The following is a 24,457-nucleotide window of genomic DNA, read 5'->3' on the forward strand; positions in this document are numbered from 1 at the left end:
TTGATAAAAGAGCCACTGGAATATAGGCCCAAGTAGTTTTTTATTATCAAAATGAAGGTGTTAATGTTTAGTTCCTAGTTAACTAAACATCTATTTCAACTATGTTACATTATTTACTTTCCCTCTTTTGTGACAATTCTGTGCTTAACAATGCTGTCTAACCCAAACCCTTCTTTTCTTCATCTTGTTTTTCATGGAAGGTTCCTTTATCCCACATGATGCAAACAGGCAACTGGACCATCTTGAAGGAGTTCATTCTCTTGGGACTTACCGAGGACCCCGCATTACAGGTTCCACTCTTCGTGTTCTTTCTTCTGGTTTATATTATTACCTTACAATGCAACATAGGGATCATAGTATTGGTCTGGTTAAACCACCAACTTCGCACCCCTATGTACTTCTTCCTCTGTTGTTTGTCCTTTGTAGAGGCTGCTGTGTCCTCGGTCACGGTGCCCAAGATGCTTGTGGACCTCTTATCAAAGAAGAAGACAATTTCCTTTGCTGGCTGTGCCATGCAGATGTTCTCATCATTTTTCATTGGAGGTACAGAGGTCCAAATCTTAGCAGTCATGTCCTATGATCGGTGCACAGCGATCTGTAAGCCCTTACTGTATTCAGTCATTATGAGCAGCAGAGTCTGCATTTCCCTTGTTGGTTCAGTAGTAGGGCTTAACCTAGTCAATGCATTGTTCCATGCTACTTTGACTTTTACCTTACCCTTCTGCGGGGCAAATGTCATCACCCATTATGCCTGCGATGTCCCTCCAGTCCTGAAGATTGCCTGCGCTGACACCAGACTGAATGAACTTCTGCTTGTTGTTATAGTTGGAGGACAGATTGTAGCATCAGTTAGCATTATCCTTGTCTCATACGGTTTCATTATCACTGCTATCATCAGGATAAATTCCTCAGAGGGGAGAAGGAGGGCCATCAGCACTTGCTCCTCCCACTTCATCAGTGTCTCCATGTTTTATGGTACTCTCATCTTTATGTACGCCACGCCCAGCTCATCACTCACAATGACCAGGGATAGAGTGGTATCTGTGTTCTATATGGTGATAATTCCCATGTTAAACCCTTTGATTTGGAGTCTGAGAAACCAGGAGATCAAACAAGCCTTGAGGAGAAGCATTGGGAGATGCCGTGCCACCAGATAAGCCAACCTGATCCCTATAATGTCTTCTCTAACTCCAAGAATGAGCTTTTTTGTCACTGCATCAGAAGTAATTCCATCACCCCACACTGAGACTTCCAGCTGCCTTGTTCCCTAAATCTAAATAGTTGTATTTTATTCATATGATATTATTTCATTTATTAAAGCATTGGGAATGTTCTGGGTGCTGGTGTGCATCAAATACGTGTAAACATTGAGGAAATAATACATCATGTAATACAATCACACGCTCAACCACTTAATTAATGCAATTGATCATTTTCACGCTTACAGCATCAACAGTGATCCAGCCATATGTGTCAGCCTTGTGCAGATGTTTTTAAAAGAGCTTTCTTTGATGGCCTATTAGGCAATCTTTCTTGGCAATTAACCCATCATTCCTTCTTGAAGGCAGTGCAAGGGGTTCACTAATAAAGGTTCAGCGTAAAATGTCATATATGTTAGGTCCAGTGCTACATCATGGATCTTGAAAGGGGGCTTATAGCCCAAGACGGTGGACAGCTGAATCTGGAGGGGGCAAAATATTCCTTAACTAAGTGTGACAGTCAGAAATTGTCTGGGGAGACAAATACTCAAGAATTACCAGGCTACATGTGGGAGGTAGGCTATAGTCACAAGGTATTAAAAGATTAGGAGATGTGTCAAGATAAAGTGAGTACAATTGACGTTGAATTGTTTAAAGATGCACAGAACTCAAATGTATGTTGAGCCATCTAATTATGCACAGATGGTTATAGGACAGGGATCTTTCTCGCAGAACTCAAAGTGAAGATAATTGTGACTGATTTGTATTACCTGGTATTCAGTACTCTGTTATTTCACTTTCTTTGATAGCTGAATTATGTTATCAGGCACTTGCAGCACAAGGAAATTGATTCATTGAACTCAAATATTCTCAGAGTTGAAGCTCAGGGATACTGAGAAATGTTTTCCTCTTTCTGTTTCTGAGCTGTGTGTAGGGTTACATGAATTGACTTTATACTTAGGGTCTTATTTACAAACCCCTTGCACTACTGGTGCATCACTAGTTCCCATAGAAAAAGTGACACACCAGTGGCGCGAGGGGCTTGTAAATAAGACCCTGTCAGCGCATAAAAACCAGAGCTCTGCTCTGAGCCAGGTGAGCCTATCATGACACGGTCCCATGCCCTAGATCAGACTCTTATATTCTCTCTGATTTTACATGATCATTTCATCCCCCATATCCCTTCCACTGTGCAAACTATGGGTCAGAAGAGGGGTGCACCCTTAACATCGCAGAAAGAATTCCAAAGGTACTAGACACTGAGTTCCTATGGAAAAATGAATGGTGAAGAATGGGGCCACCAGTGACTTCATTGATATTGGTCTTTACAAATAACACATCCAATCCCAAACTAAAAGCATACCTGAAGACATCCTTTGAGTCCACCTCCCTACCTTAATGTGCAGGGGAATATCATTCAATACCCAAAGACTGAGCGTGACTTAAACTGACTTCTATAAGGAACCAATATAATATGATCTCATGGAGGCACCCAACTTTCAGGTCAGCCTAGGAATAACATAAACTCTTGATTGATTAACAGCAAAAAATAGCTACCTTCCAAAAATCATATTGTCATTGTTGTTACATGGATTTTACAAAGTAAATCAAGAAAACTCTTCAATGACTGTGATCCACTATTTTTAATACAGTTGGTACACACTCTACGAAGGGTGCTTCTTTAATGTGATATTTCTATTATTAAGTATTCCTTTGTCGTCAGTGTCTTTGAGAAGCATACACTTACCTTTCCTTACTGGATAAGACTGTGATATAGATCTTGCTCTAGGAGATTCTTAAACTCAAAGATGGAAATATTCTCTCATAAGAAGGAGACTCCAATTACTTTGCCAACTTTATTACAACCTTAGCATTTTGACAGCTACATTGAAGACAATAGAGCAGAAGTGGTCTGTAAACACATCTGTAGGCTGCTTCTGTCAACTTTTTTATTGTCCTAATCCACAGCTGTTGATTATCTCCCCCCTACCTCTCTATGGGCTATGTGGATTGCTAAGGGGAATGAGAGAGCCAGATGCTGTAGATGAGGGAACACAGTGAGTCTTCCCCCGCCCCCCTCCATGTGAATTAGGAGATCACTGGTTGGTGCATTTTAATGTTCTGGGATTTCATGCCATGACTTACAGTGAAGACAGCCAAAGGCTGACTCATTGGCCCATGTTGCATGCTAGAGTGGGTGAAATAAAAATGTGACACAAAAGACAAATGCATGGAATCAAATTTAAAACACATATAAGTAACTATATTATATGCACAATTTTAATAAACTCAAAAGACCTAAAAGAGGCCAATCTTCCTTGCATCTTGGCTTTTTCGATGTTTTCAGATAAAGAGACTCGCAAAGACAGATGAACAGAGAGGCCTGCAAATGACAGAGGGCTATAGAAACTTACAAAGATAGATAGAGAGGCTTGAAAAGATACATAAATAGTTATATAGATACATCGTAATGTATAAATACATTGTTTTCGATCGGTGGATCGATGGATGGATAGATAGATAGATAGATAGATAGATAGATAGATAGATAGATAGATAGATAGATAGATAGATAGATAGATAGATTAAGCAGCACAGTTTCATTTAGTAATATAATAGTTAAATGTTCTTATATACAAGAGTAAACTCGAAAGCTATACAAACAGACTAAATTAGATTACAAGAATAATTTATAGGTACAAAAATATTAGGTCTAGTTTCCAGCTATTTTACAATATGCAAATTTGGCTGCAATGATGCCTGATCAGTAATGTAGCATTTTCTGTTAGCGTTCTTCTATGAAAAGAAAGGAATAATTTTGTTCACATAATGCATTTGAATAATACGCCGTTTTGTGATTTATTGGGATGTTCTGGGAAGCAGACGAGAACATAGCAAACAATGTGCAGTATTTGTATCAAGACATTATGGAAGAACACGAACATTACATATTTAGTTGAATCTTCAAACAAGTCTGGGGCATATTATCAAGGGGGTTTATCTCCGCTTTTTTGGCTTTAAAAGCCAAGAAAGAGGAGATAAAAGTATCTCCCTATTACCTAGCTGTCGCTAACACCAGTTAGCGACAGCTAGTAGGAGATAGCGACCATCTTGGGCCCCACTTTGCATGTCAGTGATATTTATCACTAATGACATGCAGAGTGGGCGTGCCAAGATGTTAGCGACTGGAAACAGTCGCTAACATCGCTATCTCCTATTACCAACTTATGGAGATATTTGCGCTAAGTGCGAATATCTCCAAAAGCTAACACCTGCCCTGAGCAGTTCTTAGCCATGTTATCCAATGGGAGGTGGATAACATGGCTAAGAGCATTAGCTCGGTAATGCATGAATATCGCTGACTTTTCAGCGATATTCATGCAAAGCGGCCGATTTTTATCGCATTTGCGATAAACCTTGGTAATACCAAGGTTTATTTGCGATAAAAATTGCCGCAGCTCTGCGGTAAATTTTTGTCTCTAACCAAGCAATAGCGATAATTATCGCTATTGCTTGGTAATATGCCCCTCAGTTATTAAAATGATATCGGCTGAACCTGAACATGAGAGAAATGACATGAAAACACCTTTGGAACTTGCATAGTTCATCTTTTGTGAACTCCTCAAACAATGTGCATGTCCAATAACTTTGTGATGCAGTAGCATTGCCCCTACTTACTCTACAGCCAAAACACATTTAGAGACACAATAATATAAGCAAGGAGACGCACAATCAGGATCCATTCAAGGTGTATTCACGAGGATTACATTACACAAAGAAACGATGAAAAAAATGGCCGAGTGGGTGAATGAATGAAAGAGTCACTGGGTGGTAGAAAGGATTCGCGAATGCAAGGATGAGTGATGGAGTACATGCACAATGTGTCCCTGAACTCACCAATAAATCAAGAGGCACTTCCTGTTATAATAAGCCAGACGTAATGGGTTTGCCAATATTTCTTGCACGCAGTCTTGTGTTCACACTTATGACCACTTCAACACAGACCTATGGCTTTGACAATGCTATTATAATTAATAAATACACTCTGGACCCACTTTCAAATTGCTAGTAACAAAAATGTAAAATCATATATCTGTCATTATTGAACAAATGAGCAACAACTGTATAACTGTATCTAATGCATGGTGAATAGTTTTCTTGGCTCAGGGGATTGTCCAGTTTGTTTGGACAACATTTGTTTCTCTGGAGAGACAGAGCACACCAGGCAAGAATTCGTTTTGAATGTATGAATATGAGGATGAAGGAATATGAATTAAAGGGCAGACCCAGGGGCCATAGAGACCTGGCTGGATCACAGGGGCCACTCCACATGTATATACAACAGCACAGCAGGTCCACAGCATACACGTGTGCCCAGGAGTAACTGACACAAGCACCCCTTACAATTACAGCAGGGGCACACCAGGCATTCATACACATGCAGACCATATTGCTTGCAGGGCGATGATACACCGGCTTACAGAGTATTACAGGTGGCATAGTGACAGTCATGGGGGTTGAACACACCTAGGCGTCAGCACATGCTTACCTACAGGCACAGCATGTGGAACTGAGCTCACATGCTTAGACAAGAGCATCAGACAAACAGACACAGGGGCACATGCGACAGGCATACCATTGAAACAACACACAAGGCAACCCACATTTTATTATACAAGGATACTACACACGTCAATAAACTGGAGCACAACTTAGAGGTATACAGTGTAGCACATCACACACAAACATAAGGGCAAACCCTTTAGGTGTGCGCGGGTTCATCCAACTTTAGCATATTTACGGGCAATTCAAAGGCATGCATGGCATGCCATTAAGAGGTGCAAATAGGGCAAGCAGAAAATATGTAGAGTTGTAAAATATACATAGCAGAACTAAGATTTTCCCTCTATTTTACTGCAAGGAGATGTCGGTTGTCAGGGCTATTGGATCCCCATGGCAAAGTACAGGGAACATTGTAAACGTTAATTAAACGAAGAACATTTTGCAAATATATGTTTGCATTAAACATTAATGTACATGAATTGTATATATTTATTTTAAATGTTGAACAAAATAAAAAATGTGACAGCACTATTAACTTAATTGTGAATTAAATATATACAATTAGCATTGTTTGATTTTAAAAATTCCACCTAAAATGAAATGGATATATACATATATAATTAGTTAACTTTTACTACGTCATTCTCTCAAATTAAATATACATTTATTTTTGTAATTCAAAAACGGATATAAAAATATTTTATCATAAAATAATATATATTTTTCAATTATATGTGAGTTTGCAACAAATTATTTGTATATATCTGTATTTAAAAAGTCGAAATAAATAAATCTAAATTAATTTAATATTCTTTTTGTGGGGTTCAGACGTTTGAGGTGGAGTAAATCCAACCCCACCTATGGCAAATCACTGGTACTGCAGCACCCTCCATTCTATAATAATGGCGATAGGAACTTAAATTTGAGCTCCATATTATCTGTCCAAATACCTGAAATTATTTCAACTGTTTTAAAAATGTTGTAGGTGTTAATAACATTTTCTAAAAATATAACATAAATATTAATTGTTTTTAACCTAATGTAATAACCTTTTTCATATTTAAAATGTTATGTAGCATTACTATACATTGAACATGTTTAAATCAGTTTTACATTTAATACATTTAAATGCGGAGCAAAACATATGTTGCTCCTTATTAGTTGCAAATTTTGATTAATTTTTAGACAACCTATTTGATTTGAGATGTAATGTATTGACAAAGGGTTTAAATTATGTATTTTTAAATTAGTAGCTTTGCAAATTAATTAACATTATCATTTTACTTACTAATATTTTTTAGTTTTTTTAGTTGAATAAGCTTTTAAACTTTTCACTATGCTTTACAATGCGGAGATCTCCTCTTCGATAGCAGAGATCTGTGCCAAGTGTGCAGAACGTCAAATTTAGTGTTAAAGTCACTACTAGTAATAATGTTACTGTCACATTGCACGGTTTTACTGATTCAGCCCCTCTGTTTCACAGTGTGGTGCCATGCAAGTCAACACTTTTAAGAAACATTGCACTTGGAAATGTTGAATAGCCCAAAAAGGTAAAATTACTGAAAAGTGTAGAATAAACTGACACACACAGACAGTTTACTCATGTGTAAATTTGCCTTTGTGAATAGCCCCAGTGTAAGCCTACTTTTGTGTATAGGACCCTATGTTTTCTTCGTAGTACAATTCTTTTTACAATTTATACAAACATATGGTTAGTGGCGAGTCCATAAATGCTGATTAAGGTACATTTCTGTCCATCATACCTGCAGATCACATTGTTTTATATTGATCAGTAATGAATGTTCAAGGGATATTCAAAAAAGCATTGTAGCATAAATAATGTATAACGTTGGATACCTTGACCTGTAATGAAAATTCTGTTTCCTACAATTAATACTTTTCTCACTGTTGCTATATCTGTATTTAATTCCTCATGCATGTTTTAACGAATAGTAGCATGTAAATGATACTGCAAAATGATAATGCCCCGCTCCCAATAATGTACTATCTTTCTTTGTATTAATTAATTCTTATTTTGTCAAGTCCAAAATAAGACAATATTTGCATTACCTTTTACTATAATATTGCAACTTTCTAGAATTCCACACTATTATTTGAACCTATGTATGCTTTGTCCCCTAACGTAACAAGACCCAGATTGCGATATACTTACTTGGATTGCTGTATTCTTTTGAAAAACATAAATAAATACCTGTTCTTATTATTATTCATTGTATTGTGATTTCTTTTCTAAAACTCTACTAACCTCCCTGTAGCACCATTAGAGTGTGTATCAGAATCGCTACTCTAAGCTATGCCTTTGAGCTATAGAGTTATATTTCTGCCCTCTGACAAATCACAGTCTGTAAATGATCCCAGAATGATACACTGTGGGTATTTTCTATTGTTAGATCCACCTTGTTGTTGGAGCTCTCAGTCAAGTTGAAAACACACCTGATTGTGATAAGCTGATTTTCTCTGAATCTATCAACTCTCCACCTCCCACTCCACATCCAGAAAAGCAAGCAACATACTTCTTTGTGATGCCAGATCAACCTGGCGTGTTCAAGAATGCTAGGTTAAACATCAATCACAATTCCTTTTTCACAAACCCTGAATCTCTGACGGCTGAAAATCATCACAGCACTGAAAATGAATCTACCAAAACTGACCTCCTATATTTTTATTTCTGACTCACAAACTTGGAAACTTGGCCGAAACAATTTGCAATCATTTTAAAAGTCACAAGAAACCTATTTTGGACTGACATGAATACATGAGGCTTTTAGTGACAGAGCTTGTGAACATCACATTCGTCTTTTTATTAATGGCAATATTGTGCTCCAATCTACAGTCATGAATGTGCAAATTTTTGCCACTATTTTCAACTGTCTGAAATTCCTAATAGCTAATGTTATTAACTCTTTCATCAACAATTTTACTTCACCGTCCACTTCTTTCAATACAGGTGACCACACTCACATCTAGTCAGTGACCAGTATTCCCCATAACCACACAGAGATATAGTTAGTGACCAGTGCTATCTATGATAATTATCCTCAGAAATGTAAATATACAAATCACACTCTGACTGAATTCGCTTTTGAAAAATTGATGTCTCCATGTGTTGTTGCCTGTCCTGACCACGGCTATTAGCCTAGCCACATAAATGGGGTGCCATTTTTCTCAGAAGTGCAGGAATGCGGGCTGGTATGTATTTTATGTATCCCCACAGACTCCGAAACTTTCCTTCATAGACATGTGAGGACAGTGTGATTTTAGCAAAGGTTTTAGGTTTGCAGGGCATTCTGGGTATACAAGAGGCCCTGTCACACCACTCTGGATTACCCTGGGTCTCTAAGTTCTAGAAATACCCACAGTTCTCCAGTTGCTGGCTGACCTTGAGCTCAAATCGTGCAGCCAGGTATCCCTTTATTAGTGGAGTGAATGGGGATAATAAAAGTAAAAAGAAGTAGGGTGGTGAGGATACAATGGTCTTCTGACCCAAATGTCAACATGTTTCAGCCATTTAATATTGGCCCCAATGGGTCCTGGGCTTTCTTCATGGAAATTCAGATTTCCTCCCTGGAATTTTATAAGGTTCCAACTATTTTTTTGAAAGTGTGCAGAGTACTGCACCTAAAACCGGCCTGGTATATACTTAGTCTCAAACCGGTTCTTTTATTATAATGTCCAACCTGTAAATACAAACAGTTAATGATGATTGTTACTTTGTGTGCCCATGTAGCCTCAAGAACTACCATTTGCTCATTAGGAAGGCGAAGGCAGCTTATTTTAATGGAAGAATCCAAACAGCGGAGAACTCTACAAAAGAGCTGGTCCTGGTCTTTAAAGAAATTCCCTCCTTGGCATCCGTTGCAGTGCCTATCGTTGGCTCTGAGGAGTCATGCAATCAAGTTGCTAAGGTCGAGAAGATCTATTCTTCTTTTCCTGATTCTGCTCGTGATGGTAAGAGAGTGGAGAAGGAATCTGTGGCTGCTTCTGAAATGCAGGATCTTTATGAGTTTACTCTGCCACCTCAGGACACTCTTAAAAAGATTGCCACTAGCATCAAGTCAGGCTCGCCCAGGGACCCGGCTACCCCCAGGGTGCTCAGAGGTAGTATTGACACACTTGAGCCTTTTATGAGACATCTTTTAGAGTTGTCTTTTATCTCAGGAGTGGTACCTGCAATGTGGAAGGAGGCTGTGGTACATCTGTTACAGAAGAAACGTCATATTAGCGCTGATCAGCTTGACAACTTGCGCCCCATCTCCTTGCTTCCGTATTTTGCTAAGGATGCGGAAAAGATTGTGAATACTCAATTTACTGCACATATTTGTAACAACAACCTTCTTCATCCCTCCCAGTCTGGCTTCCGGGCTTTTCATTCTGCCCTGTTGTACTCCACCGAGACCATCCGGAAGTATGTGGACGAAGGACAGACAGCGGCCTTAATTCTTTTAGACTTAAGTGCCGCTTTTGACACTGTTGCCCACCATACCCTGCTTCATGATCTAGATATAGGGGGTGTAGCTGGTGGAGCATTAAAGTGGATGGAATCCTTTTTATCTGAGAGTAGCTTTCAAGTCATACAGGGCAGGTATTATTCCAGGAACATCAAGCTACCTGGGGGTGCTTCAGGGCTCTATCTTGAGCCTAACACTGTTCATTCCCCTTGGCTAAAATCTCGGATAAATTTGGGATTAATGCCCTGTCCTTTGCTGATGACACCCAGCTGGTGGTCTCTCTGACCCAAGCCCCGGGTGGAGCTGCCTCCAATTTTGTATCCTGCCTTCAAGAACTGGCTTTATGGATGGCAAATAACTGCCTAAAGTTGAATGGCACCAAGACGGAGGTGTTGGTGATAGGGAAGGCTCCATCAGTAATGTCTTCGGCATGGTGGCCCCAGTCATTGGGTCCTACTCCTACGCCTTGTGAGCAAGCTAAGAACCTTGGGGTTTGGGTGGACAACAAGTTGTCTTTCGATTACCACACCAGGCGGGTGGCAGGGGCCTGTTTTGACATCTTGAGGGGACTACAGAAAACCCTTGACGTCCCCCCCACTGCATCTAGAAAAATCCTTGTTCATGCTCTGGTAACCTCTCGCCTAGATTATGGCAATCTTCTGTATCTGGGTGCAACTGTCAGATACTTGCAATGTTTGCAGTGCATCCAGAATGCAGCAGCAAGACTAGTTCTCATGCCCCTAAAGAATGCCTAAGCTACTGGTGCGCTGGCTTCTCTACACTGGCTTCCTATCAGGGAGAGAGTAAAGTTCAAGGCCTTGTGTGAGTCTCATCGGATTTTACAAAAAAATGGGCCCATATATCTGCATTATTATCTAACTCCCTATGTACCGACTAGAATGTTAAGGTCCAGCGGGAAAGGTAAGGTGCATGTCACCAAATTCAAGAGAGCCAGGATGGGTGGGCGCTCGTTTTGTTACTTGGCGGCCCAGCTGTGGAAATCGCTCCCTCAGGCACTCCGGCCGGAGTGTTCTGAATCTATCTTCTGGAAAGGACTGAAGACTCATCTATTTCCTGTTTCTTAAATTGTTTTGTTTAGTTGGTTGCTGCTGCTTCTTTACTGCTACCTTAGCGCGGGGACACATTGGCCTCAGTGTAACCAGGTGCTTTACAAATCTAACTAATATTATTATTACCTCATGTTGTGTGATCATTATCAATATAGAAGTCCTTGTGGGGGACTCTGCATGCATTCATGCATAGTATTCTTGTTAAAAATGGGGGTCTCTAGTTGGCAATGGTTTGCACCTTTGTCCAAATAGGGCCCCTTCTTCTAGTCAGGGTAAGGGGCTACACTTCTAAAATAACCCCTGCTCACCCCCTTGGTAGCTTGGCATGAGCAGACAGGCTTATCTTGGAGGCAGTGTGTAAAGCAGGTGTGAACACATACAGTAATACAGTGAAAACACTACAAATGGACACCACACCAGTTTAGAGAAATAAGTAATCTTTACTAGACTTAACACAAGACCAAACGACAAAAATCCACAATTCTGTAATCAAAAATACGTTTTTGAAATAGTAGGTTCAATGTAGATGGTAAATGCGACACTTTACTCTCAAAGTACCTAGGATGCGTCACGCAATACAAACAAAAGGGTCTCAGGGAAGATGATGTGCAGTTCCTTACACTCAGGCGACTGGGTGCGTCGGTTCCTTACTGCAGCGCAGGGGAGGTGATGTGCCGCTTCCTTACTGTATGGAGAGCTGATGCGTTATTTCTTACTGCGGCCGGTTGACGATGTGACTCGATGTGATGCGACTATCTGGTGCAATAAAATGTCATCTTTGATGCGATGCAACAACGTGGATGTGATGCGATGCGTGCATGCCCGACAGCCATGCAGAGACTTGGTGAATTCTTGAGCTGCGACAGGCCCTACGACACGCTTCTCCGGTGATGCGTCAGCGACCTCTGAGGCGGGGAAATGCTTCTCCAGTGATGCAATGGGAACTGCTGCGGTGGCGACACACTACTATGCATCGAGCTTCCAGCGACATGCAGTCTCCAGAGGGCCCAAAACAACAGCAGGCACCTCTCTGCAGGCAGGATTCCCAGCAAGGAAATTCAGGGGGAGCTGGTGGTGAAGTCCTGCTGTCCCTGTGACTTCAGACAGGAGGCAAGCTCAGTTTCAAGGCCTTGGAGATCTTCTTCAAGATGATAAACTACACAAGTTCCTTTTCCCTTCTCTTGGAATTGAGCAACCACTGCAGGCCAACCCCAGACAGCAACCAGCACTGGGGCATTCTACTCCTTCTACTTCCTTGGTTTCTCTCCTTGACAAAGGTCCAACTTGTTTACCAGAAGTGATCTAAAGTTTTGGGGTCTGGGCCCCAATATTTATACTGCAAAATCCTTTGAAGGCAGAGAGTGTCTATACATAGTCAAAACCTGTTTTGTCCTCCTGGGGGCAGCTTTATGGCAGGAGATATAGACATCATTGTTTGAGAGCAGACCTGTCCCAGGTAGCTGAAAGGAGAAATTCTCATCACCTCTCTATTCAATGCCCAGCTTTGACCCATCAGACTGCTGGAGCCAAAGGCTTCCTCCAGGCCCTTGCCACTCACAAACCAGACATGGAATACACAAACCCAGCAGAGACAACTGGATGGTTAGTCAAGAAAATACCCACTTTCTAAAAGTGGTATTTTCAAACAGAAAGTAAAAACCACACTCACTAAAAGATGTAATTTAACATTCTGATTTCAGGATACTAAACTCGAATTTCTACCTTGTTCCCTGGGTCAGTTAGGATTATAAGATGTTATAATCAAACTGCACATTCTGGCCTAGGGGAACAGGTAGCCGTGCAATAGTGAAAACTGAAATTGGCTGTAATTCACTATCAGGACATGCCACACACATCAGGGCATGTCCTCCATTTTACATACAATACACCTTGCTCGTGGGCCTATCTTAGGGGTGACTAATATGTAGTAAAGAGAAGGTTTATGGACTGGCAAGTGGGTGCACTTGCCAAGTTGACATGGCATTCCTAGACTACACACAGGCTCTGCAAAGGCAGGCCTGAGCCATATTTTTCAAGCTGCTTCTGTGGGTGGCACAACCAAAGCTGCAAGCCCACCAGCAGCATTTGATTTACAGGCCCTGGGCACTCATGGGGCACTGTACTAGGGTCTGACAAGTAAAATAAATAAGCCAATCATGGAGTCACTTATCCATTACAACAATTTACAAAAGAGAGCATATCCACTTTAGCACTGATTAGCAGTGAAAAAGTGCCCAAAGTCATAAAACCACCAACAACAGGTCAGAAAAAAGGACAGGAGGAAGGCAAAAAGTTTGGAGATGATCCTGCACTTACTTTGTCAACGGTCCTTCCCCATTCAATCACCTACTTGGTCCCACGTGTCCCTGCTTTATGTGTCTCTGGAGACCGGGAATGCGTCTATTTGTGTGTGCCAGTGCCTGCGTGTGCGGCTCATTAGCCAGCAGAATCCCGCCCCTGGCGTGCCATATGAAATCAATATAGCGTCACTTACGGTGAAAACAGGTTCACACTGGTACAACCTACCTATGGATGACAACAAATCTCAATTTGTGATGAACATACTCTCACTTACAGTGGCAAGTGCCAGGAGAGGTCTGGGTGGGTCCCCGGTCTAGGTCTGCCCCCAGGGACGTGGTGGTCCCTTTCTACTGAGAAGTAGTGGGAGAGACTTCCTGGTTGTAGGTGTTTTTTGATGAGGTCTTCCATGAATACGTCCATTGCCGGTCCCTTTACCCCCTCCGGCACACCAGTAATCCTGCCGTCTTGAGCGGCCTTCATAGCAGTCTAGTTTTGCGGTCATCACTTCACATTCAGTTTATAATTGTTTTACTTGATGCTTGAGAGTGGCTGAGTCTTCGCCGATGGTCGCTGTTGCGGTTTCCACCTCTGTCACCCTTGTGTTAATATTTTTGATGTTAACACGGATTGCTGACATTTCCACAGATACCATACCTATACATGATTCTGACGACATGTGCACCTTATTCAAGGTGGCCATAATGTCTTGTAGTGTGATGTCCTTCACTTCTGGTGCTGTACGATCTGCTCTTTGAGTGGTTGATGGGTCTGTCATCCCCTACTGCTTCATGGCACATGCAAACTTGTCTAATTTTGTTTAGTGCATGCCAAATGGGCCTCTTCCCCCGTCATTTCAGGCCTTGTGCTACGCTGCGCAATTTGAGGTGGATAAGTACTAGTAGTCATCACTGCCTGCCTGTTTGGTGTAGAACCCCACGCGGCCTTTCGACAGAGCCTTCAAATTGTTTACATCCTTTCTGCAGTGTAATGTGGGGACTACATGTGGTAGCCTAAATGTAGCTCTTCGATACAGCTATTATACTCAAAGCCGCTTGCGCAAGTGGTAGTAAACGGCAGAATATCAGGTGAATTCCCCTTGAAACGTGGAACATGACAGGGTTGCCCTCTGCCCCCACTACTTTTTGCCCTTTGTCCTGGAGCCACTGGCGTCCTGGATAAGAAAAGACTCTATTGTCCGTGGGCTCTGGTGAACAGAGGAGTGGAAGGACTGGATGTCGCAGTACTCAGATGATGTCCTGTTATACTTGGCATCCCCAAATTGTTTGCTACCTAGACCACTAAATATCTGTGAGGCGTACAGGAGGTACTCAGGCTATACAATCGATTGGAACAAGTCTATCCTGTATGAATTGAGTGGTCCCCCACCAGTCATACCTAAGGGCTGTGAGTTAAGAGTGGTAGAAGATGGTTTTAAATACCTGGTGATTTACATCACAGCAAACCCTGATGATTTTATGAGCAAAAACCTCCTAGACATCCTGAAAAGATTACGTCACGATACCAAGCATTGGCAATCCCTACCGTTGACTCTACTAGGGAGACCTGTGCTCTTTAAAATGATGGCACTTCCCAGATTTCTTTATGCCGTGCAGAATACCTCATTTCCAGTTCCGCCATCATATTTAAGAGCGATAGAAACAGAAGTACGCAGCCTCCTTTGGGGCGGGAAACCAGCCCGGATAGCCATGAGCAAGTTAGTTAGAGGTTGGTACGATGGCGGCATAGCACTTCCGAACATACAGTTATACTACTGAGCCTCCCAACTTATCGTACTCAACCAGTGACTTAACTCACCTCAAACTGAACCCGCATTCCGCATGGATAGGCAAGTCCTAGAAGAGGGAGGGATAATGAAGGCACTCTACAACAAACCTTGCAGGACAGATCTCATGGGACCCACTGCACACACAGTCCAAATATGGTATATATAGTTCCTAGAAAACTAGGCTGTGAAAACATATTGACACAATCCACCCTACTCATGGAGACAGGGAAACTAGGTAGACTGAGCAGCTGCAACGGGTTTAGGCAATGGGTGACCTCTGAATTAAGGGGAACATTATTACATTTGCACAGCTTCAAGACAAATACGACATGGCACCCACAGAACTGTTTTGCTATTTCCAAATCAGACATGCACTCAAGGACACTATTCCACCAGACACTACCCTCCCAGAAGCCTCTCCGCTGGAGGGTATGCTACCAACGGAACGTACAGATAAAAGAGCCATATCACTAACCTACCGGAAAATAATCAACAACCAACCAGACCCCACACAGAAGCTCTGTGAAAAATGGCAGGTCGACATTGGAGGCCATACCTCCATTTTTTTTTAAAGAGTATTTACATTTGCAAATAAATGAATGAGCACTACCTTTGTGCAAGCACTTTAATTTAAAAGTCACTGTAAATATTAGTACACTCACATCTCATCTAATTGTATTTGGCCCATCACAAAGGTTGGTTGCTAGGCATCATTTTCACCCCAGGACACCATCAAGTGGCTTTAAACATGTCTGCATATGTGCCAAACACATGTGTACATGGAAGACATACACCAAACAAGGGTAGCAATGTGGAGCAGTGTACACGTTGTGAGTATTGGTGGTGCAACTATGTACTGACTGTCAGACATCTTACCATCATCCAAAGGGAGTGTAAATGTAAACAGTGTGCAATGACTGTGCTGTAAGTCAATACTTCTACCACTGCTTTACACATGTGGAGTCTAATATAGTGATCCTATTATACTATGACTGTAAACAGAGGTATTTATGATGTGCATGGGCACAGAGTGCAATCCAGTTAGTCTACATATGCTACACAAATGTTTTACGCACATAGCAAAATTAGTCTGGTTTCTCACCTAACACATATAAATGTGGAGTCCTAACCTGTGCCAGATTGGCTACCTAGCCAAAATCCAGCCACACTTGCCCCACAAGGCAAGGATGCAACTGTTACATGCAGGAATGGATGTGACCGTGTAGCTCTGTCTTACTCTGAAACAACAAATCTTGTGACTCCTACAGATCTATGACTGCTAATTTGTCCAGGGCACAATGGAAATCTAATAGCCAAGTACATGTCAAGGTATAACTACATATGATGTCACTACTGGCAAGGTAGCATGCACTGACACATCCAAGGTCAGAGTAGCGCAACATGTCATTAAATGCACATACTACCATCTGGTGTGAATGCCTGCCCACATTCTAAGTTCAAGTAAGCGCACTTTGTTGCTGAATAATGTAATGCATGGAAATGCTAACTGTTTTCTTACTTGAATGCCATTACACTTGTTAGGCCTACTTGAGCATGACTCATGAAAAACAAGATATTGGCTAACAGTTTTGGGAGACACCCAGGCATTATATGCATGTGTCACACAAATAGTGCCAGACACCAAGCCCAGACACCAGTTGTGTGTGTACGCCTATATCGTATGGTGGCCGTTGGGTATCATAGTCTGCTATATGATGTCATGCACATATGAACAGATGACCTATTAGTCTAGCAACATACCTTTCACATCTATACAGTCAGTCGGTGAGCTGGATGCCACATGCACTGTAGACAGGCTCATGGAGCCAGTGTATGTCATTTCCAGAATGTGTATTGTTTTGTCAGTAATGCAGACAGATAGTATGATCTTGGGCATCATCTTGTGTGACAATGTGGATCTCATAAACATAGGAGTGCAATATCAATGAATAAAAAATGCCTACTACGCAGATACCTACTTAAAGACAAGCATAATGCAAACTGTAATACATATTGAATAAGGCAAAATATGCCCATTTGACAATAGGTCCTAACCTAGGTGTCGATTAGGATGGCGGACGGACCTGCGTCCGTCCGCCACCCCAGAGGTGGAGGGACCGTCCGCAGGGGCAGCGGAGCTCTCTCCATAGGAATTAGGATGTGACCACCACCCTGGCGGTCACATCCTGTATATTTAACATTGCGGCGGTTGCTGCTTAAAGCAGCACCCGCCGCGAAGTTAAAAATGCATGCTTTGATTGTGCATGCACAAAGCGGCAGGCACCGCGCGGTGCCTGCCACTTTGTGCATGCACATGCAGAGGGGTACCATAGGTACCCCCCATGTGCACCCGCAAGGGGCCCCAATAAGCAAAGGTCCTCATGCTTTTCCACGTCGGAATATCCGCCGCGGAAAAGCATGTCTCCGCACACATCATAATATGGCTGGCAGTGTCTTGCAGACACCGCCAGCATATTGTGGTCCACACCCCGCGGATCAGCGGCGGACGGACCTGCCGCCCGCCGCTGATCCCAGCGCCATCATAATCTGGCGGTGGGTGTTTTCAAGGACCACGGTGGTGAATCCGCATACTCCAGGCCGGCGGTCGCTTCCACCGGCCCGGAGGGTGCGGATTCACCGGCATCATAATCGACACCCTAGTGTCCGTAACATAAATGCAAGGAGTTACGTATGTGTACTGTTAACATACACATGTGAAACATCCCAAGTCTACACGCATGTCAGCAAAGATAATTTGAGCAAGATAAGTGATCCCTGGGAGTGTTTACCTGCATTGCACCAATCAATACACTCTACCACACACAAAGGGCTGTTGCGTCAATAAAAACACATGCGTTGCCCATTTCTCTAGTGAGCCGTCTGACACAAACAATGCATTAGTAGTAAATGTGAGACTTTAGGAAACATGACACTTTAGTTGGAAATGTGACGTTTTCGTAGGAAATGTGTCACTTATGGAAGCGAGATGCTTTAGTAGGAAATGTGAAGTTTAGTTAAAAATGTGACACTTTAGTAAACGAGACACTTTTGCAGGAAATTGGATGCTTTAGTAGGAAATGTGAAGCTTCAGTAGGAAATGTGAAGCTTTAGTAGGAAACGTGATGCTTTAGTAGGAATTGTGAAGCTTCAGTAGGAAACCTAATGGTTTAGGAAATGAGACTTAATAGCAGGAAATGTGACATCTTAGTGGGAAATGTGACGCTTCAGTAGGAAAGGTGACGCTTTCGGAAATAAGACACTCCAGCAGGAAATGTGACGCTCAAATTAGGAAACGTAACGCTTTAGAAGGAAATGTGACACTTTAGGAAACATGATGCTTTAGCAAGAAACGTGACGCTTTAGTAGAAAACGTGACACTTTAGTAGGAAATGTGATGTGTTAATAGGAAATGTGATGCTTTAGTAGTAAACTTGATGCGTTTGTAGAAAATGTGACGCTTTCATAGGAAACATGATGCTTTAGTAGGAAATGTGATGTTCTAGTACGAAACGTGATGCTGTAGTAGTAAATGTGACACTTTAGTAGAATATGTGAAGCTTTAGAAGAAAACGTGACGCTTTAGTAGGGAACATGATGCATCCACCTAGGAAATGATGCAATGACGCAGCAATGCTATAAACCAGGAAGTGTGAAGTTCCTTTCAATTTCATGTTCAGTCTTTTTGTCTGTGCTGTCTGTTGGTGGTGTAAAAACTTGGCCACATGAACACATGAAGGGGTTAATGTGAAAATTAGATATTGTGACACAGACAGAAGGAGAGAAAAAATGAAAAGTAAATGCCTTGTCTATAAAGGGAATGGACAGGTTAAGGAATAGAAAGAGCCCATCTAAACCTGTGTAATAATTCAAATGGAATGAAACAGATAAAGCAGATAAAACATACAATGTTATGTAAGAGAATGTAAGTTTACAGAAAGTGAAATAAGCTAAATGAATTAGAGAAAAGTGAGATGACATTTTGAAAATGGAGGGATGAAGAAACCATTGGAAACAGGTGTACTAAAAATGACAGAAGAAAAAGGTCCTATGACTTTGGGAGAATGTGAAATAGAGGAGACTGAAGAAGACAAAGACAGAGAAAAAAGTAGAGAATGGAGTTTTTGGACAAAATATAGATTTAAATATATCAGGAGACACAAATATTGGAAATTAAATATTGTTACACACAGGAATGATGCACAAATATTGTTGATAAGAATTTAGATTTTGAGGTAAGTAATATAATTGTGAATAATATTGATGCAATATCATATTTACTAATAAAGTGGTTACAAATATATGTTGTTTATTATTTTAATGTGTTGTATGATGTTATTATTATATGTGTATTATTGTTTATATAATTGTTATTAATAGTTTCGAAAATATAGCTTGCAATTTTAAATGATTTTGCTTTTTGTATTCATTGTAATAGTAATTTATATTGTTGTATTGAGTTTTTGGTTTTGTACAGGGATAGGATGAAATGTTAATTTGGTAATAATTAATCAATAGTTTAATACACTTCTTTTAAATATATGATTGATGTTTACTATGTAATTTATGTTTCACTGGTGTATTTTTGTAATGTTTTCTTTGAGGGAAGTTAGGTTTGTATAGGTTTAGGGTGGGTAGTTAATTAGATAGTAAATTTCACCTCTCTCAAGTCTAGTGCGTTCCCTACTGTTGCACTGATTGGAGTGGAAATATTTAATGTAACCCTCTGAAGACCAGCACTTTCCCTACTGTTGCTCTGTTTAGGGAGAATAGTAAATGTCACCCCTCCAAAGTTCAACACTTACCCTACTGTTTCACTGACTGCAGTTGGAAAAATGAAATTAAATGCTTTCCCTAATATTGTGGCAAATCTAGTCCCTCAGAAGTCCAACACTTTTCCTACTGTTGCATAAACTAGAGGGTAGTTTTCATAATATTCATTAAATATATTTTGTAGCATTGTTTTATTTGTTTACATTGAATATACTGCTTTAATTTTTACATTTATTGTAATGTTTATAGTATTTTTGGTAAATGTGTTTTTGGGACTTTTCAATGTGTAAAATTTTATTTACTTATTGTATATATGTATGTGTGTTGATGCCAATCCTGGTTAACAATAAAAAACAGGTGCTGACACCGTGGGTTTGTGGTGCTCTCAAGGATAAGTCTGTATTCCAAACGTGATGGACGACGCGTTTCGGCGGACGTGTCCGCCTTGCTCACAACATCAGTTCTCACTGCAGTGAAGTGCATTATATCTTGAACAAAATGGTGTAAATGAAAGTGAATGGTCATAGCAACCAACTCCGTGACTAAGGCCATAGAAGAAATACATACAACGTAAAAAGCGCTGGTCATGGTGAGTTTGTGCAGTGTTTCTTCTAAATAAGTGGAAATCCTTTAGAAGAACAAATCATTGGTCGCCAGTAGGATGTTAGGACCATGTTTCAATAGGAAATTAGTATTTTGACTTGTCTATATCTTGGGTGCCGTTTGACGAATCTTCACAAAAGTATTCCCAAAACGAGCACCATTGATTATGTGTATATGGAAAGTTTTGGGGCGATCCATCAAGCAAGGGCCAAGAAAAGGGGGGGTAAAAAAAGCGTGTTTCCCATGTTAATTCCATAGGGATTTTAGACACGGCTACAGCCCATACCACTGAACGGAAAAACTAAAAATTTGACAGAAAGGTAGGTCTTGGTTCAGAAAGTGACCTTTTTGTTATTTGGTGTAAATCCATTCAGGAGTTTAGGAGATATTAAAAGAAAGAAACCTGCATATACAGGTACGCGGCCTCAGCTGAGTACCCCAAAAAACTGAAAAATAAAGAAAAGGGGGCAGAGTAGAATTACCTGACCCCTATCCTAGGCCAAAAAAACAATTTTGGTTTGAAATTGCGCCGGAGTCGCTAATCTGTGGCAAAAATGTTAAAAAATCATGCACGGTCTCCCACCCTTGTTCACAGTATGGCCCCCGAGTGGGCCAAGTCCCAGGGACATCTGTTCAAAAATTGAGCCTTCAGACTCCCACATCCCTAGGGCTGTATTATCATAATGGAGGGGACCACGTGAACCCCCCTCCATGGACTCAAGGGAGCCCCAGTAACCACCAGCTCCCTGGGACTTTACTTGTACAATTGAGGGTGATGGAGCAAGGATTCGCACGCTACGCAACTTGCTTGTACTCATGAACCTCGAATAACTACAATGAATTAACTCAACATGTTTGTCTTACTAATTTCCCCGTTATTCTGACATTTTGGGTGTCCCAGAGACGCTTGCATATGTGTGTATTAACCTTAACAACTCTTGTCATTAAAATGGCCGCTGCTTAGCGGGGTTTTCTTCTGCGCATGCGTTGGTCACAATCACGTGACGTGACGTACTCGCAGTTCTGGTGGGAATCTCTGCACTTGCGCACTAGCATTAAGATGGCCTCTTTGTGTTCTCACATGCCAAAGCTTGCGCTGCTGCTTTTGCGCTACTGTTCGTATGCCTTTAACACTAATGCTATAGTTATTATAAAGTAAGGGGTATAGAGTAGCTATTCATGGTATACAGTGTATTCATTTTTTCTTGTATTTCTAAATTGTTTTCGCTTACTTTTCATGTATCGCATTCTTTGGGGCCTGAGGAACACTCGCGATTCCATATTGAACAGCCCTTCTGCGCATGACAGTCTTCTGCCGGTGGCATTGAAACCTTGCCAACCCGAGGTCCCAGCCAAGATGTGCCTGGGAAGATGCACCTTCGCCTAGCAGAACGAAGCTGAACTGTACAATTGTATAAAATTCATTGTATTCTATAGAACATGTCATGGGAACCCCAAATTCAATGGGCGGTCCCAGAGTATGCTAATGAAGTCTTGTAAAGGTAAAATGTGGTTGGTGTGTTAACCTGTCCTACTTGGGGACCAATCGAAATTGTGGATTCTTGCACTTGCAACATTTGGGGGGTGGTACGCTGACCCGAAAACAGTATAACTAGCTTAGGTTTAGCTAGAGAAATTGTCCGACTTGTCCGAATAGCTGACCTGTCCCTGACCCATCGCACTCAATAGGTGACTTGATACAGAGGGCTGCGGAGCACTCTGTCCGAAATTTCCATAGACTCGAGGGTTTTGTTAAGAAACCTTAAGTGCTGGCGGAGCACTTTGCTGGGGAATTCGATAACCCAATCGGGGTTTTGACTGATAGCTGCAGAGAGGGTGGAGCGCAGGCGTTGCTTCCGAACTGCGGGTGCTGGTCGTGCCTTGGTGGTCCTGTCCTGATCCTAATCTGGGTTTCCTGTCCTGTCCTGGGGTGTCCCTGCGGTACCTGCTGTCCTACTGGCGACTGTCCTTCCTTGGGGTTCCTCCCGTCCCTAACTGACCCGTGGCCAGGGTTAGTCTTCACACCACTCTAGGTAAATATAGTGCTGAAAAGTCTACTCGGCACCTTCTATATTTTCCTTTCTTTTGCTTTAATAAAGACATAGGGCCCGATTCACAGAACGAACTTAAGACAAAATCCTAAACTTACTACTTTTGGTATTCACAGAAGTTAGGATTTTGTCTTAAGTTTGTCTTAAGACAGACTTAAGACAAACTTAGGACAGACTTAAGTTAGGATTTTGTCTTAAGTCTGTCTTAAGTCTGTCTTAAGACAAAATCCTAACTTCTGTGAATACCAAAAGTAGTAAGTTTAGGATTTTGTCTTAAGTTAGTTCTGTGAATCAGGCCCATGCTCTTGCATATTTGATTTCCATGCTTTCCGCAAAAATCATACCTTATGATTGTAATTCTAGCATGCTCCTTATTTTTCCCCGTCCTTTAGTCACTCCATATTAAGTCTAAAATCTGAAACTGCTGACTAGCATGTTCCTTGTTCTTACCTTCCTTTAGACTCATAAATGGTTGGGTTCATTTACTTTCTTTATGGATATGTGCTTTTTACAATCTTGGTTATCGACTGTTTACTGGCTGTGAACCTTATGCTCTCTGATATTGATGAATTTTAGATAAAGGTTTTCAAAACTTCCCGTGTTTGTGGTTATTATAAAAGTACAAATAGAATATATAAAGTATAGGTATTTTTTGGTGTCTGCCTTTTCTTTACAGCTAGCTCCCTGATCCATTGTGGTCATTAGGTACCCGTAGCAGTGGAGTGGTAAGTCGGGTACACTGGAAATGAAATAGAAAGGAACTGGGATACTGGTAGTAGAGCGTAAGGTTACCTGATTTATGATTATGGTGAATTGAATTTTTTATGGGCCCGATACGTGTATGGTAAAATAATAGTCAGGTGACCAGCGCGCTCTATCAAGGGGGCCATGCGGACCCCCCCCTCCTGGGGCTGTCTGAAGCCCTGGGGACAACCAACTACCCCGGATCCCAGGGACCACCACCTACATGGGCCTACATAACAAATAAAAGTGGGAGGAGCTTCCATCCCAGGCCATATTTGGCCCCAGGGCCCATCGCATCCCCATGGCCCATGCTATTTAAAGGAGGTGGGCCACATGACCCCCTTCCTGGAGCCAACAATAGCCCTGGGGGCCACCACCGCTCAGGGTCAGCTCCTTATGTCCTATGTCCCCCTCTCAGGGGACATAGCTGGTTGCTTTTGCTTGGTGGGAGATGTGACAAATGCCGCCAAGCAAGGGCAAACTGTAACTTCCTTCCCAGTAAGCGGGAGCTGTCAAACTGCTTCCGCTTGCTGGGAGCAGAGTTTTCATATGTTTCTCTCCCCGCTCTCATGCTGGCAAGGGAACAGATTAAACTATTGCATTTGCACACAGGGAGCTGAATATTTAGCAACCCCTGGTGTGTGGGAGCAATGCCAGCTCCCGCAGGAGGCAGGAGCCAGCTGGGACCACTGGGGCCTTGAGACTTCCTCTTGCAATCTCTAACTATACACACTGGGTGCCCTGGGTGGGGCCAGAGCACGAAGGTAGGTGTGGTCGGCCATGGGGGATGGAGACCCTGGGGCCATGTGCATGGGGATGGGGGTCTCACCTCCCCACTGCCCAAAAGTAACAAGCATTGGCATAGCCAATAGGTCTCGCCTTTGGGACCTTATAAGTGAAA

The 24,457-nt window shown here is 41.8% G+C and overlaps 1 protein-coding gene across 1 annotated transcript; it reads left to right on the plus strand.

Moving 5' to 3' along the window:
- The first annotated feature begins 218 nt into the window (after positions 1–218).
- LOC144761622 (olfactory receptor 5G9-like) lies at positions 219–1,157 on the plus strand. The gene has a single exon (XM_078646925.1). The coding sequence runs from the start codon at positions 219–221 to the stop codon at positions 1,155–1,157; it is 939 nt and encodes a 312-aa protein (XP_078503051.1).
- Positions 1,158–24,457: the final 23,300 nt, after the last annotated feature.

Source organism: Lissotriton helveticus, chromosome 1_1, assembly GCF_964261635.1.
Source record: "Lissotriton helveticus chromosome 1_1, aLisHel1.1, whole genome shotgun sequence".
Taxonomy (NCBI): Eukaryota; Metazoa; Chordata; class Amphibia; order Caudata; family Salamandridae; genus Lissotriton; species Lissotriton helveticus.